The sequence below is a fragment of the Physeter macrocephalus genome, chromosome 11 (assembly GCF_002837175.3).
Source record: "Physeter macrocephalus isolate SW-GA chromosome 11, ASM283717v5, whole genome shotgun sequence".
In the NCBI taxonomy this organism is placed as follows: Eukaryota; Metazoa; Chordata; class Mammalia; order Artiodactyla; family Physeteridae; genus Physeter; species Physeter macrocephalus.
In genome coordinates this window covers 158,758,100-158,774,667 of record NC_041224.1, presented here as the reverse complement: position 1 = coordinate 158,774,667, position 16,568 = coordinate 158,758,100, and the positions used below count along the sequence as shown (strand labels likewise).

At 40.0% G+C, this 16,568-nt stretch overlaps 1 protein-coding gene across 4 annotated transcripts in view; it reads right to left on the bottom strand.

The window, feature by feature from the left end:
• Positions 1 to 16,568, bottom strand: part of NRXN3 (neurexin 3) — a 1,750,257-nt gene that overhangs the window by 914,515 nt on the left and 819,174 nt on the right. For all 4 annotated transcript variants that reach the window (XM_028496242.1, XM_028496240.1, XM_028496243.1 and 1 more), the window contains one exon: positions 3,386 to 3,505. In XM_028496242.1, coding sequence (XP_028352043.1) covers positions 3,386 to 3,505 — 120 coding nt within the window. The remainder of the gene's footprint in view (positions 1 to 3,385; positions 3,506 to 16,568) is intronic.

Sequence of the window (16,568 nt, the reverse complement as noted above, 5' to 3'; positions counted from 1 at the left end):
AAAGAATGACGGAATAAAGTTAAAACCATCCAGGCTTGGTCTATTCATACTAAACAAGACAGAATTTTTAAATGTAAACTCTACTCATGGAGGCCGTATCTATGTGACAGCACCTCGAAATTGTCAAACAAATGCCAAACCTAGCAAACAGGCAAGAAAAAAACAAAGGTTATAAGTGATAGAACCAATTCTAGAAGAAGTGAGCAAGCCTCTAAAATGCAGACATTTCTTTAGAAACTTGCAAGTCAGGTCCAGATATAATTACCTTTTCTACATATGATGAACTGAGCACTTTATTTTGAAAAATACCATAGTCTAGCCATTTCCCTTTTGAACAAGTTTCAAATCTTGGATATGCAATAATAAATAGAGATGTTTTCACTTCTGTTAATTGAGGATCAATCTGCTGTCCTGAGAAACTGCTCAAGGAAAATGAAAGTATTCAAACATTTTCCCCCACAAAAACAACTTTAGCCATTAGACTGAATTTCTAACCAATTCACATGGTCTTATGACAGTATTCTAAGGAATATAATTTATTTTAGACATATGCAACATTCTACAAAACATGCTATTCCCAAGAATTGGGTAAAGGCCAGATTTCCTTGATGTCACTCCACTTACAATGCACGGCCCATTTCTGTTATTTAGGTCAAAGGCAGGCCACCTGTGACATGCGTGTTACCAAAGCAACTATTAACCACCTTTGTGCTCTCTCATAGAAGATGCAATCTCTGTTTTTCGCTATATTCCTTCTCTTTCATCCTTCTTCATCTTCCATTCACTTATTTTACTCTTTCTGCTTCCTTTGCAATTTTCCCCACGGCTTTTGCCAATGATAAGCATGAGCCTTTCTCAAATCTGCTGGTGACACTGAGGGTTAATACTCAACTCCTGATGCAAACAAAGCTACCATGATTTGCTAGCAAAGGTAGGCACACAGAGTATTAGATAGGTAACATCCATCTTGAAGTTGTTTGTGGGGTAGCAAATTACAACTCTAAGGATCAAGGTTGATACAGAAAATAATAACCTATGACGTAAAGAATTGAGACTGATTTTTTTAGGTGGAACAAACTGGCTCTGATGCTAGTTCCCAAAGTGAAGTTACCCCAAGTACTTTAATACAGAGACATTCATTGTAACAATTTTAAGCAACCTACCATTTTGATATATTTGGTTGGGTTTCATTAAAAGTTTACATCTGAACTTCATAGTTACATCATGTGTATCTGAATTCCATATATTCCCCACATTCTGCTATTAAAATGTACTTGCTCACATATCCATATAGCCATCCAGTCACAGAAGCCTTGGTCCACTCTCCAAGAGGAGAATAGGCAAGTAGATTATTTTAATGATTTGGGCTCAGAAGTCTTTTACAATCAAAAATTCAACTGCATTGTTTATAGAATAACATTCAAAATACATTACCCTAAACTTGGATGTCTTAGAAACATTTTTGAAGGATGAGAAGCTATTGCCACAAAAGAACGCTGACCTTTCCCAATCCTGGTTCTGGTACTTCATCACACACTGACAAACTGTTCAGGTCAGATCATGCAGTAGTCCTCATCCCAGACTGAGGCACAATCTTTTCTTGACAAAATCAGAAACAATCATAGAAAACTGGAAAGAATCCTGGTTGATTTTTAGCAGAAAACAATGCCTAGCCTGGGTGGCAGAAAGGAACTTTTCAGTGAGCAAAAAATGCATACATACCTTCTGAAGATTGTGCCTATTCACCGCAGTTAGCGTAACTTACCTTTCTGTCTTTCCTTTGTGCAGTCTCTTCCTGACCATGTTTTACTGGGAGTGGTATGTATGTGTGATATGGAATAAACTTGTGAGGATAAAGAAGCATTATGCTACCACTTAGGAAAAAAAGCCTCCCATGCAGACAAATGGGAGGGAAAAGAGCGAGCATATAGAACAATTCCTCAGGGACTCTGGATGGGTCCATCACTGCCTGTTTCAGAGTGGAAGAGTATTTCCAAATCATAAATATGGAAACAGGACTTTCAATAGAAATAATACCAAATAATTGCAAAGAGCCATCTAATGCCAAAGCCTTCTGCAAACAGTGTGTCCTCTGTATTATAAATCCAGAGGCAAACGCTTACACCTAGATCAATGAGGTTCAAAGAATTTTCTCTCTACATTTCCAGATTCCCCACTTGTTTCTCCTTAGTGTGTCTTAAGAGACTGACAGGGTACATAAAGAAAAAAGCCTGTGAAAAAAATGGAAAACAGGACAGGAGATAACTACACACATGAAAAAAGTTGAGAAATAAGTCATCAAGGAAAACCAAATAGATATAACAGAGATAGCATTGTAATTGGCGCCTGCTCCCACTTGTACAAACTGTAATGTAACTTTAGTATTTGCTCAGATAACATTATGCATCTTTTTTATAAAGCCAACTGATGACAACTATGAGTTCAGGTTATAAACTAAACTCCTACCACGAAGGCTGCGTTTAGAAAATGAGAAGGTCAGCAGGACCCACTAAGTCAGGGCTTTTCAACAAATCACTTTGCAATAGGTATTCAGAAATTTCAAGTGTTTGCTCATTTCTAAAAGTGGCCATGTTAGAAGGACATGGAGACACAGGCTATAGATTCCCACAGAACTGAACTCTCTCCACCATCGTTGCTAGAATCACCTTCATGAAATCAGTCTTCTCCTAGAATTAAAACAGCTGATGTACCCGAAGCATCACTAGTGGACAAAAATAACAACTGGCTCTCTTCCAATACGAAGCAAATACACAGATACATACATATAAACATACTCACAAAATAGAAATATATATATATATAAACAGAATGACTATGTATATATAAACTAAACATATATCAATAAATTTAGCCGGAGGGAATCTCTGCCTACATTTGAAAGACCCTTGATAATGCATTAAACATTTCTAGTTGGAAAAAATAATAAACTCTCTTAATGTCTTCATCATTTGGAAGGCCTAAGAAATTCTCTAAACACAGACTTTTTGAAAAAAATAGCTACATTCCTTAAATGTCCTCCAAGTTCTAGGCAATGTAAGTGGGAGAGTCTCAAAATTGTTATCCAGATGATTTAATTAATGGAAAACTGAACTCCTTAGAACAAAACTATTGTCATAATTGTTTTGTTTGTCAAAGGTCATCTAATCTAAAGAAAACAGGAAGTAAATGGAAAAACATCTAGTATTGTTGAACAAGAAATGTCGCTTTGCCATTAGACCATTAGTCCTTTATTTTCCCAGTTTCTGGATGAGAAATTGCTTATGAATCTTTCAGAAGAGCCATCCTTTTACATAATGTCCCTTATGGTTTCTCCAAACCTCTGAACTCTTTGAAAATATCCCAAGTATGAAAAGGTAGTACTCACGATCATTGCACTGGTTTCCAGAATAGGAGGTCATGGAACAGTCGCAGGTGAAGCCTTCCCACTGCTGCATACAGACGCCCTGGTTGGCACACGAATCCTCCTGGCAGGTGGTACTTGGTCCTAGTAATTCATAAGAAGAGCGGGAAAGAAGAAAAAAGGAGAGAGAGAGGAAAGTGTTAAAACTAATCAAATTCAAAGCAATCACTTGAATTTACTATTCTCATGCCCCAAAACATTCAAAGACACAACCGCCAAAAATGTCAACTCTGTATCATGCAAGAATTCACTACAAAGACAACAGAAATACACACTTAGCCACAAACTATCAACAGTTACACACAGAAGGGAGAGGGCTGAACACACTGTTCTCTTTTTGGCAGACTTTGCAAAAGAGCTTCATCTCTACCATTCAAGTAGAAAGATATCTCACTTGGAGCATGGTCTTTCTAAATGAATAATGCTAAAGCAGAAAAATGCATTCCCATGATTCTTGCGAATTAAGGCACAAAAGTTCTTACAGTCTACTTCGTGACACTAGAAAGATGTGTGATGATAATGAGGAGGAGAAGGAGGAGGATAAAGCAGCCAGCATGTATTGCTGTTTTGTAGGTGATAAGCACTTGGTCTAGGTTATCTCACGAAGCTCACCAGTGACCCTAAAATGTAAGGAATTATGATTACCTCTGTACCACAGATTTTAAAAACTAAGCTCACAGAACTAAAATAATTTTTCCAAGGTCACACATTGGATAATTAAAGGATCCTGATGTCCAACTTAGATCAACTAACTCTGAGACTAACTACCTCAGTGGTTCTTAAAGCATAGTTTCAGACCAGATCATCTGGGAAGTTGTTAGGAATACAAATTATTGGGCCACCCCATACCTACTGAATTAGAAACTCTGGGGGGAGGCAGAAATCTGTGTTTGCACAAGCTTCTAGAATTTTATGATGTGGACTAATGTCTGCGAACCAGTGTGCTGCACCACACTCTGCTGCTATAGGTTTACAGAAGAATGTATTCAAACAGAGTGTGCATATACCAGAGGGTGTATTTGAGGTATAGGAAGAAAATATTAGAAATTATGTTCATTTTCTTTAAGTATACCTATCTTGGGGACATTCTCAAAACCTTTCGCAGATATGAGTGAGCAACTGAAAAAGTTTGGTGATCTCTGCCTTACAGACTGCCATCTTTCCTAGGTCATCCTGGGACCTCCCTTTAACCATTCTCTTTTTCACTTCTATCTTCTGCCTTTATCTTGGCATTAAAGATAAACCTACACCTTTGGAATTATCTAAACTAACAGGAAATATCTTAATATCTTAATATTAATATCTTAATCTTAATATCTTAATATTCAGGATAACTCCATGAATTTCCCAGAAAGCCTCAGCAAAGGAGGTGGGCCCTTTGACTCATCAAATGTAGTAGTCATCTCTAGGATGATTGTAGGATGACATCAGATCCCAGTAGGATCTGATGCAAAAAAGCACTTGACACAGTAAAAATATATCCATTGCAGTAAGTGCATATTCCACAATTTCCAGGCTAAGCCTCACACAGGCACAGAATATTGAACTATAAGCCTATCGGGTCCTAAGGATGCCTATTCAAAAGAGATGCATGACTACAAAGGGGTTGTCTTCTGTGTGGCAAGACATTTTGTATTTATTCATGAAGGGGAGAAGCAGTACAGACCATCACTCCTAATACAAAGCTATTAGGATATGACATAAGAAACTTCAAGACAATTACTAACACTGGGGGAGCAGCATAGCTGCTGGGTTTCTGCAGCTCCTATATGCCACGTGTTTCCCCCATGTGGAGATGAAAGGAGGTTCATGGTCATGTTCTCAGTGGGTCTTAAACTTGAGCATTGTGTAGTACAAGGCTCATTAACAATGGCAAATCACAACAGCTTCTTTCAAAGGACAAAAGCTTCTGAGAAGTCCATGGGGCTCCCTGACCAAACAGCTCTCACCAGACAATGGGCTAGTAATTCAACTGTGCTCAAGAATCAGAAACACATGGAAAGCTTCCCCTTGAAAGGCAGCAGAACAGCAAAAACTTTGGGCAAACAGTAATTCTTTGCATGTTCATTGAATCTGAAGACAAAAGTTTTCCCATGTCTTTCTCTTCCCCTTTAGCCAAATTTTAACCATTTTCTAAGGACCAGCTAAAATGCCTCCCGGATATCAAACATTCCCCAGTAACTTCAGACAACAATTCTCCCACTTCCTAGTGGCCACGGCACGTATTATCCGCATCACTAACATTTATATAATATTTAACACTTTATTACACATGGCACTGTACTCCGCTTACATAATCCTCTAATTCTTTCACATTTCTTTTTACTATTTGTCCCAAAAAGAGTGAATGCTGCCTACAGTTAGAAAGCATGTACTACGCTTTGGTTATGTCCCTGCTGTACCAAGCATGTCCTATGCTTTGGTTATGTCCTACGCTGTGCCAGCTGCAGAGCAAGTGTTTCAGTAAATGTGGAGCTGATCTGGATTGCAGTCCCCGGGTTTGCCATTATCTCATACTTCTAAAACCTGGGCATGGGAGAATGGTTCTCTGCAAAGCAAGCAATCAGTCCCGTTTGTCAAAGGTTGGTCGGACTCCCATACAGAGGGAACTATAGGCCATTTCCAAAGTCCACGGGATTTGTTTCCCACGCGTTAAGGGGCGAATGCCATTCAGAATCAGATAACCCTCAAAGACTGACTACACGGTAATTGTCTAAGAACACGGGCGGTTTCAGGGTTTCAGCGAGGACCAGGAGAAGCTGCAATGACTTCTCATCCATCTGAGCCCGAAATCGTACTTCCTTTCTAGGGTGAGATCCCAGGGCCCCTGCCTCCTCCTCCAGACTCATTTCCTACTACTCGCCTCCAGCACACCACGCTCCAGCCATCCCTTCCTCCCTCCAATCCCTCTCTAACACAATGGTGCTCACAGCGCAGGCCTGAGTCAGTCAACAGCACCTGCATCCCCTGGGGGCTTGTGAGAAATGCATGTTTTCAGGCTCCACCCAGACCTACTGGCTGGAGGCAGGGCTCAGGAACCTGAGCTGTGACAAGCCCTCTGGGTGGTTCTGAAGCTGCTCAGCTCCAGGACCCCTGCTCTAACACTTCAAGACCGTCCCTACCGTCAAGGTCCTTTGCTCTTGCCCAACCCATAGCCTGAAGAGTCCTTCCTGCAGATTTTCAAAGGACTGGTTCATTTATTCCTTAAGTTTCAGCTCAAAATGATCTTTCTTCGGACTATCCTATTTAAGGAAGTCCCCATCAGCATTTCATTTACTCTCCAGCCTATTTCCCGCTTTATTTAACTCACAACAATTACGTGGACTGTAACTAAGTTATTTATTAAATTCTTTACTGTCTGTCTCATCCTTCTGGAATATGAGTTCCTTGAGGGCAGAAGTCTTGTCTGTTTTGCTCACCTTTTATGTCTCTAGTTTCTGATAAAGTATTCGGTGTAAAGTAGGGGCTCAGAAAATATTATTGAATGAAAGAAAGAACAAGACACTACCATATATAAAATAGATAACTAATAAGGACCTACTGTATAGCACAGGGAACTCTACTCAGTACTCTGTAATGGCCTATAAGAGAAAAGAATCTAAAAAAGAGTGGATATATGTATAACTGATTCACTTTGCTGTACACGTGAAACTAACACAACATTGTAAATCAACTATACTCTGATAAAATTTTTTTTAAAAAGAAAATTCAAAAGATGTTGGAAGAAATTTAAAAAAATAAAATAAAAACATACTTCTACTTAATAGATGAAATTTAAAAAAAACAAGAGAATAAAAAAAATAAAGAAATAAAGTCATTCTTTTGTGACTTAAAGCCATGTGGTTTTCCTAACTAATTTATCCATAGAATTTACAAGTATCAACTTATATAAGCAATTTTCTACTTGGAACCAAACATTCTGGGGGTAGTGGTGGTATTTAATTGACCACATTTCCTCTTCTGATCTAACTATTAGACTCATTTAATCTCAGCAGACGTTGGGACAAAGACTCTTGGGTCCCCAATGCCCAGGGACAGTATGCAATAACTGTGTTGAATGAGTGCAAGTTTGGACTAGACTCTAAAACACTTTCTAAATGGCAATATAAGCTCCTTTCCTTATTTCAAACTATTTAAGGACATCTTTTCCTGAATAGACTATATCTTATATCTGTATCTATTTCTCATATTCTCATACTGTCTTCAAAATTGAGAGAGAGAGAGAGAGAGAAAGGGAAGGGAAGGGAAGGGAAGGGAAGGGAAGGAGGGAAGGAGGAAGGGAGAGAGAGAGAGAAGGAAGGGAGAAGAAAAGAAAGGAAGAAAAAAGAAAAGGTAAAGAAACATACCAAAATGCTCTGGAAAAAAGGAAAAAGAAAAACTTCAAACAATGTTTCTGACTGCACATCCACTGATATAATTTGATCTTATACGAATCAGACCGAGGATATAACAATAACAAAACAAGGGACTTACCTAGCACTTATCATGTGCCAGGCAACGTACTAAGCGTGTTTCAGATACTAGTTCATCTAGTCTTCATAAACACATGATGAAGCAATTATAAGTATTGGAAACCCTTTTTTACATGATGAAGCAATTATAAGTATTGGAAACCCTTTTTTTGTTTTTTTTTTGTTTTTTTTTTGCGGTACGCAGGCCTCTCACTGCTGTGGCCTCTCCCGTTGCGGAGCACAGGCTCCGGACGCGCAGGCTCAGCGGCCATGGCTCACGGGCCCAGCCGCTCCGCGGCATGTGGGGTCTTCCCGGACCGGGGCACGAACCCGTGTCCCCTGCATCGGCAGGCGGACTCTCAACCACTGCGCCACCAGGGAAGCCCAATTATAAGTATTAAAGAATCAGAAAAACAGGAACGATTTTCTCATGGAAGACATACAGAACTTCAAAAACAAAAGAATTTTTTGACTGATGATCAAGTTGGAAGGCAAGGATTTCAGAAAAGTAAAGTAAGTCACAGAACCATCAGGTGATTTTTTTACAAGGTCCCACGGGTAACAAGTAGCAGGGTGAGGTCTCAAACCCAAGCTTGCTAACTCTACAACTGATCCACCTAACCTCTGAACCACCTAACCTCTATGGATGTGGATAAACCAGAGGGTGTGTGTGTGTGTGTGTGTGTGTGTGTGTGTGTGTGTGTGTGTGTGTGTGTGTGTGTGTGTGTGTGTCTTGCCATTAGATTAGCAAGAGTACTCTAACCTACATTTAATGTGTGTGTGTGCGTGTGTGTGTCTTGCCATTAGATTAGCAAGAGTACTCTAACCTACATTTAATATGTGTGTGTGTGTGACTTGCCATTAGATTAGCAAGAGTACTCTAACCTACATTTAGTGTGTGTGTGTGTGTGTGTGTGTGTGTGTGTGTCTTGCCATTCGATCAGCAAGAGTACTCTAACCTATATTTATATTTAATGTAAGGATGTGACTGTTTTAACAAAGAAAATTTTCAAATGCTATTTCAGTTCAAAATTCAATTAAAAATAAACAGGAAGATCTAGTTTTGTCTAAGTATATGAACAAAAATCTATATCAAATGCGTATGTTTATAAACATTACAGATATTTCTGAAGACTTAATAATTTTATCTAAAACATTCTTCCAAATCAACCTAAAATTCCAGATACTCTAAGATAACATAAACCTTTGGAATTACGTATTTAGAAAGTTTTTAAATTATTAATAGTAACTACAAAGTACACTAAAGCTGCAGGGACCCCCTGTATAGGGATGGTGTATTAGATACGTAATGAATCCTCACTAAAATAGTCACATATTCTTTTGAGAACGGATGGTGACTTTCTTTGTGTAGTAGGGAAAGTGACAAGACAACAGAAGTATGCATGAAAGGACTAAGTTGTCAATGATGTTTGTAGGTATTTTGGATTTAACTCCCAGCTCTGTTTTTAGTTTACTGGAAAGCACCGCACTGTGTCTTTTTTCTTTATTTTTTTCACATGATAACTCTGATGGCTGCCACAAATTTCTCATTATTCTGCTTGAATCTGGGGTTGTTTTTATTTTTAAGAATTGTCCCAGACAGTAATTTCATGCCTGTTACTGCTAAAATCCACCTTTGCTGTACATGCAAACTGACTCAGTCAGCTCCTCTTCAAGGTCTCGAAAAATCAAAAGTTGACAGACTGCCTTTTATTACTTGCAGGTCCTTGAGACAGAAGTGCTGTTGGAAGCACAGGACACTTGTATCAGAGTATATATCTGTTAATGCCTAAGTAGGACTTAACCAAACCTATGCCTCAAACATCCCAATTTAAAATGTATAAATAACCAGCACCAGCTGGTCTTGGCCACAATGGAAAGATAGGCTTGATGAGTGGGGGAGCCTGGAATGATACATGTGGGCTGATTCCCAATATCCATTTATCCTAAAGGGCAAGGGTGGTAGCCCACTGGTGGGACCAGGTGGGGCTGGTTTAACAATATTCATCATCTTTAATCACACAGCATGAGGTGTTTGTCAAAGGGCTTAGAATCTGTGACTGGAACCTGATTGTGAAGCATCACCACAGTAGAACTCTGTGCCAGTCAAAGGGTTTGCTGGCCCCATATAAAGCCCAGCTGCCATGGGAAGAAGCTGTATGAGAGCTGCCATGGGCTGCTTAAAGAGATATCTTCCACCTTCAATTTTATTTCCCACTTTTGTAAGTTCATAAACCCTTCCTCTTTTACATTTTAAAATCTACATTGTTTCATAGAGGAAGGATGACTGAGCAGTAATTGAGTAGGAAAGAAAAAAAGAAAGAACAAAAAAAGGAAGATGAATATACATAGATATATGTATCCGTGCATATGTGTGTATGTGTGAAAGATCCTTACCAACTTCCTGAGCAATCTACGGTCTCTATCGCTAAAATGTAAGAATTAAAGTGTTGAGGCTTCACGAAAGGTATTCTTGACACTAGGGATAAGGTTATCCTTACTTAGCTGCAAGTAGGTGTTGGTCCCTACAACAAAGATACTTCTGTAGCTCTCAAAGTACTTCTACATTTACAGTGTTGGGTCCTCTTGGGTTTTCCAAAGGGAGTCATTTACAGGCAACATTAAGATTCATCCCTTTTAATTGGCAGAAACCCAACTCACTTCTATTTAATTTTAAAATAAGAAAGCAACGATCCTTAAATGTGTCAAGCATCCCTCTTCATAAAGAGCCAGCTGAGAAGTGAATGCTCTAGTTCCCACTTTACAGAAGATTAAGCAAAGTCAGAGAACAGGGTCCTAAATGTTATTATAAAATTTCATTGGCAGAAAGACCTCAGAGCAGCTGTGTTCCCAAGATCTTCTTACTTTTTCGTCTTGAGGGCAGGACCTACGCCTTGCTCCTGCTCAGAAAGGCACTGAGACAGGGCTCATCAAGCATGCTCAGGTGTTTACGGCTTTCTCTCCTCAAGCAAGGGTTCAAAACAGTTGTTTGGTTAGGGTGATGAGCGAAAAAGACCAACAATAAAATCCAACAGTTGTGGGACATGGGGACAGTTTCAATAACACCCCGGTTCTCCTCAATCACTTCAGCCCTCTCACCACACAATGAGTTAAAATAAGTCAAGATGGGCACATGAGAATTGGTTGAAACCAAGATGCCTTCATGAGTTCTTTATCTCCAGTGGCCTTTGATTTCCTGTGTTCCTGTTAACAACTAGAACTCCGAGGGAAAAAATAATAATAAAACCTGATCTGTAACATTTATGTAAGCTGATTTTCATGGCGTAAAATACTCCCACCACAGCCAATTTCAAGCGAATATGTGTTACATGATGCCAATAAGCGTACAAAATTCCTGAAAATTCCTGTGCTGGTGCCAGCTCTAGCACAGCACTTCCCTCAATGGCCAATAAACAGCAAAGAATAATTATACTTGGTGAGTAAAGCAATTTACCCACGTGACACTTCCAGACGAGAGGTAACGGTAATGCCTGCCCTTGCTGGAGTGTGTGTAAAGGTGAGAGAATGGTGTCATCATAAAGCCTTCTTGCTCAATCCACCCTATTTTCAGAGGGTGCCTGGGTAATAAAGGTCAAATGATTAGATCATCCCTTCTTTTTAAAATCATGAACAGGTCCTCAAAAGTCAATGCTGCCCCCGAAAATGTAAACTGGGACCTCATTTTCTGCTTTTCCTTCTTTTCTCAGCTCTGATGTAGCAGCTTGTTGGAGCAGTAGAGGGAATTTTTTAAAAGAGAGAAAGAGGAAGGGGTTTCTAAGGCCAGCCTGGACAAAAAGACAGCTAATTTAAAATACTTTGTTTTAATAAACATTGTGCACAAATCATCTAGAACTTAGTGAAATAGTATTGCTATGAAAACCAGCTATCATAAAGCCAGCTGGAGGACATTTGGACACTCTCTGGTTATCTCTGTACTGTTTCTGCTTTGGAAATATGCAAATCCAGACTCACACCATATAACACAGTAGGGGAGAGGCCATAAGCTTTAAAATCCAGCTTTATTACTTACTAGCAATGTGATCTTGGGCTAATTACCTAAATTCTCTGAACCCCAGTTTCCCCATCTATATAAAGGAGAAATTGTTTCTACCTCACACGGTATAAGGATTGAATCAGATAATATATGTAAAATCTATAAAGTCATCCATGAACTGGGGATAACAATATCTGCCATGCAAGGCTGTCATCATCATGGAGACACAATATCCTTAGCATGTGCCTGAACTAAGGAAACCCTCAAATAAAGGGTATTCTCCATTCCGCTGGAAAGGAAAATCAATTTCTACCCATTTTAGTTGGGTGTGTAATTGGTCAGGACTGCAGAAATGAACACATTGAGGTAGTTAAGTCATAGTTACAGTTCTTTTGTGAAAAACCTCTGTCATGCAACGTTGAGAGACAAGAGGCAGAAACCACTGTGGAAAGTTCCATTTAATTCCTGTCTCTCTTATTATTTCCCATAATGCAAACCATCTTGGAGGAACTGATTTCTCTGAGGTCAAACACTATACTTTACTACACAATATACAATAGAGAAAGCAATACATCTCTTAGCTTTGGATAAAATGAAGTGAGGAACTAGAGTCCTCACAGTAAGGAAAGTTGGAGAATTACCTATTAGAAGAACTTGGCTGATGCCAACTCTTAACCGAAAATGACTTGAAAGAATCTTTGGGTTTTCAAGGTGTCCAAACGCAAAACATTTATTGACTTACTTGAGATACGCAGCACTTGGAACCAAATCTGATCAATACTTGGCCCTCTCCTACCCACCTGCCCACCATCTGGGCAAAGGAACAGCTTACATTCCTAGAAAAGAAGCCATTCAACTCCCAAAACCGAAGCTGCCAAGGGGCATTATAATGGAAAGCAGGGAGAGGATATTCCGATTAATCCCCTAAGCCAATAAAGAGCTATTTTTTTTTTATTTCTCATGATTATGACTCATCTGCCTCACTCCCAAAAGATCAAACTTAATATTTCTTTTATAGCTGAGCAGGTCCTTTCTTAAATGAACATGCTTCTTTTGGGGAATCTTTTCCTCTCTAGGAATACCCCTCTTGCAAATAAAGAGGAATTAGAAAATTCCTTCTGAAAAGTCCATAGATATTGTTATTCTATTCAAGGGACCCTGAGGTTCACTGGACTGTACCTCTCAGCAATGCAACACCTCCCATGGACCTCAGGGGAGCTCCTACTCCCTCTCTTAACCTGGAGGGATGCAAAGTGTGACCTAAACCAGGGCCGTCAATCAAGTTCCTCCCTGACGCCTTTGGTCATGATGTGTAAAAGCATCTGCTATGAAACGAAGCAACACTGCGGGTGGGAGGGAAATACACAGGAGAATAAGCTCATTTTCTTCCTCACTCCTCAGAGGTTTCATCTGAGAGAGAAACATGTTTATCTTCTTAGCCCACAAGAGTAGCAACTGTCAGGTTCACACCTCTTCCCTCTGTCCTGGAATATGCTACTTCCCTCCTAACCACTCTCTGCTTCCACTTCCTGTCCTCCTCATCCATTCTCCACTCTGGTGTCAGAGTGATCTTGAAAAGATGAAAATCTGACCCAAGTCTCTGTCCTCCTTACAGTGCCCTCGGGGTAAATTCCAACTCCTTACACAAAAGGTCTGTCATCACCCGTCTCCATCCTACTGCTCCAGCTTTGTGTACACCCCATCCACACGTGAGTATCATTTCAGCCCAACGGAGCTTCCTGTAGGTGCCCAAACTGGCCAAGCTCTTACGTGAGCTTCCACCTCTCATCCATCTAAAACATGTTGCCCTTCAGACTCAGTCCAAACTCTGCCTAGAAAATATCCCGACTACCCACCATGATCATCATGACCCTACCCAGTGCAGCAGCCCTCCTCCGCAGACACACTGTGTGCTCCATGTCCACTCTAGCACAGCAGTTTTCACTCTGCACTGTAGCTACTGGCTGATCTCCTACGGATTTATTTGATGTCAGACTGTACCTCCCCTGTAATCCCAGTACCTAGCTAAGTATCTGATACACAGGAGTAGCTGAGTTCCTGTTAAACTGAACAGCACAATCACTGGAGAAGAATGAATGAATGAATGAATGAATGAATGAACAAATAAATAAATATTTTTAAAAACGCCACTCCAGCAACACAATGACAAGAGGAGTCAAGCTGTTGACTTGCCCTGACCCATCTTGCCACTTCCTGGACCCACTGTTATATTTCCTTATGAATATGAGTGCCTTTACTTTTCAGACTGCCTCATTTCTTTGTCACATGTTTTTATTGTCCTTCACACTTAATGTTAATTAGTCCTATCTGTGCCCACAGGTTGTAGCTGAAAAAGCCAGCATAAGTAATGGTCCATACCCCAATGACAGGAAAATAAAAAAGAAAGGCATTCACATCCTAAAGGTCTTTTGCCATAATACTGGGAAGGAGTAACATGACTCAGAATAATTACAAAGAATAACAGCTCCTGCCACAAAGAGACTGTTAAGTCATTACAAGAATGGAAGAGAGTTTGGGTCAATGGAGTAATCACATAAAAACCATACTGATGACTAGATTGCTTCTATAAATGAGCAAATTAAGACACTCTATTATGTCCCCAAATCTATATCTACACTTTGGTCAACAATTTATAGTAGGCACAGAAATCAACTAGTTCTTTGTATGATTCCTACAAACCATTTCTCCTTTGAATGGAAATTTTAAGATCATTTTGCTACATATGGAGTCCCCATGTAAGTTTCTGGGGATTTAAAATCCACACAGTTACTACCATGAAGAACGGTAAAGTCTAGGGGGAGATGCAGTTGTCTAGTTTTATCTAATGAATCTGGTCACAAAGAGCTTTGACAACCTTGAATTGTCTCATTATAGATCAAATCCTGTCCCCTTCTCTCTCCCCTCCATTTACAGAGTGACATGGAGTAGAACTATTTGGAAAATTGAGTAGAACGTCTAAAAACAACAGCCTTCCATATTACTGAAAGGACCCTACATATTTGAAATTGAAAACTATTGTACAGCTAGCTAGAACTTCAAAGTACTAATCCAGTGCATGTTCTTTTCATTAATTTTATGCAATATTAGCATATTTGTGAATCTGCTAAGAGGGGATGAAGAAGAGTTATAGTAAAATGGCTAGAGAGACCTCATCTAGTTGATATCCACCCGAGAGAGACACTTGTACTGGTTAACTTCATGACATATAACAAGTCACTGCAAAGTAAATGATCTTTTAGGTGAAAAGTAATTTTTAAAGCTACCTTTGTCTTAACCACTTCTTACAATTTGTGCTGATCGCAAATTCGCAGAGGCCATCTAAAGCTCAATTCTCCCCTTAACTATCAGCTGAAAGATACCTAAAACGCAGGCTCCCGTCTTGCTACTCTGAGTCAAAGTAGCCTGACACGACAGGACAGTGAACCATTACAGACTTTGCAAGGTGCCTCTTTGAATGGTAGAAGAAGCAGTATCTGCAGTAGATATTCACTGATATCTAACATGCAGGCATTTTAAAGGGTATTCAGGATAAAATCAATAGATCGATAGATCCTCTTCTTCCGCCAGAGTACTTTTTTCCTTTAGAATCACAAAACAGGAAATTAAAGTGCTCAATCAAAATCCCCAATAGGAGACATAAAACTCTAGAATGTTTTAATGAGATTAATATCTCCCAAATGCCTAAAAGATTTCTTTAAAATGAGTTAAGAGAAAATGGCATTCTCTTTCATAAGGTCTAAGCACTCAAAAGTCCTGCTCTGAGAAATGACCTCCCTGACCCAGAAAATAATAAATTAAGAACTCAAATGGGCTTTTTTTTTTTTCTTTATCCAAGTGCTGTCTTCTGTCTCTAGTGAATAAATTAAAAGGAGCCAACCCCTCCATGGCAACTACTTGGAGAGGCATTTCCAGAAGTGGATTAATATACCTGTGGGTAGTCACAATATAGGATGCTGTCAAACCTCTCTGGTCCCCCCAAAATGGAATCATATTCCCATCCCCAAGACGCCTCGCCTTGGTTGTTATTTTTCATGCAGTGATTGGGTTTTCTGCCACTGTTCATAAAGAACACAGGGTTCAGCCCCCTCCCCATAACCGCTGCTGTCCAAGAGGTGTGACAGCTTGAAGTCCTCTAAAGATAAGATACCAAGGGTTACCCAGGACATCTTTCAGTCCAAAGTGGTTATGGGAACAAGAACCTTCTCTACCTTGCAGGTCAGCTTTGGTCAACGCAACTTTGTTAGCAAAAGAACAGAAAAGGCGAAAACAATAACCAGAGGTTAGTAAGAGGTACAGCAAACCAGGGTAACATTACAGAAATGAAAACACAATCGGCATAATCAACATCACTCGAACAGACAATTGAAATGCTCCACAGGTTCTCCAGAGACAGCACAGACAGGGGATGCACAGAGCAGGGTGGGGCAGGCCTCGTCAGAGCCACATCAGCAGAGCAGGGGCAGGGAAACGTTGGACTGGACAGAGCACAGGCAGTGGTTACAAGAGCCTTCCCACAACCATACAGCCAACCCCAAGGCATATGGTCCAGAAAAATGATTTTCCATTGGTCAGGATAAACATCAAGAAATAAGGGTAGGGCTTCCCTGGTGGCGCAGTGGTTGGGAGTCCGTCTGCCGATGCAGGGGACACGGGTTCGTGCCCCGGTCCGGGAAGATCCCAC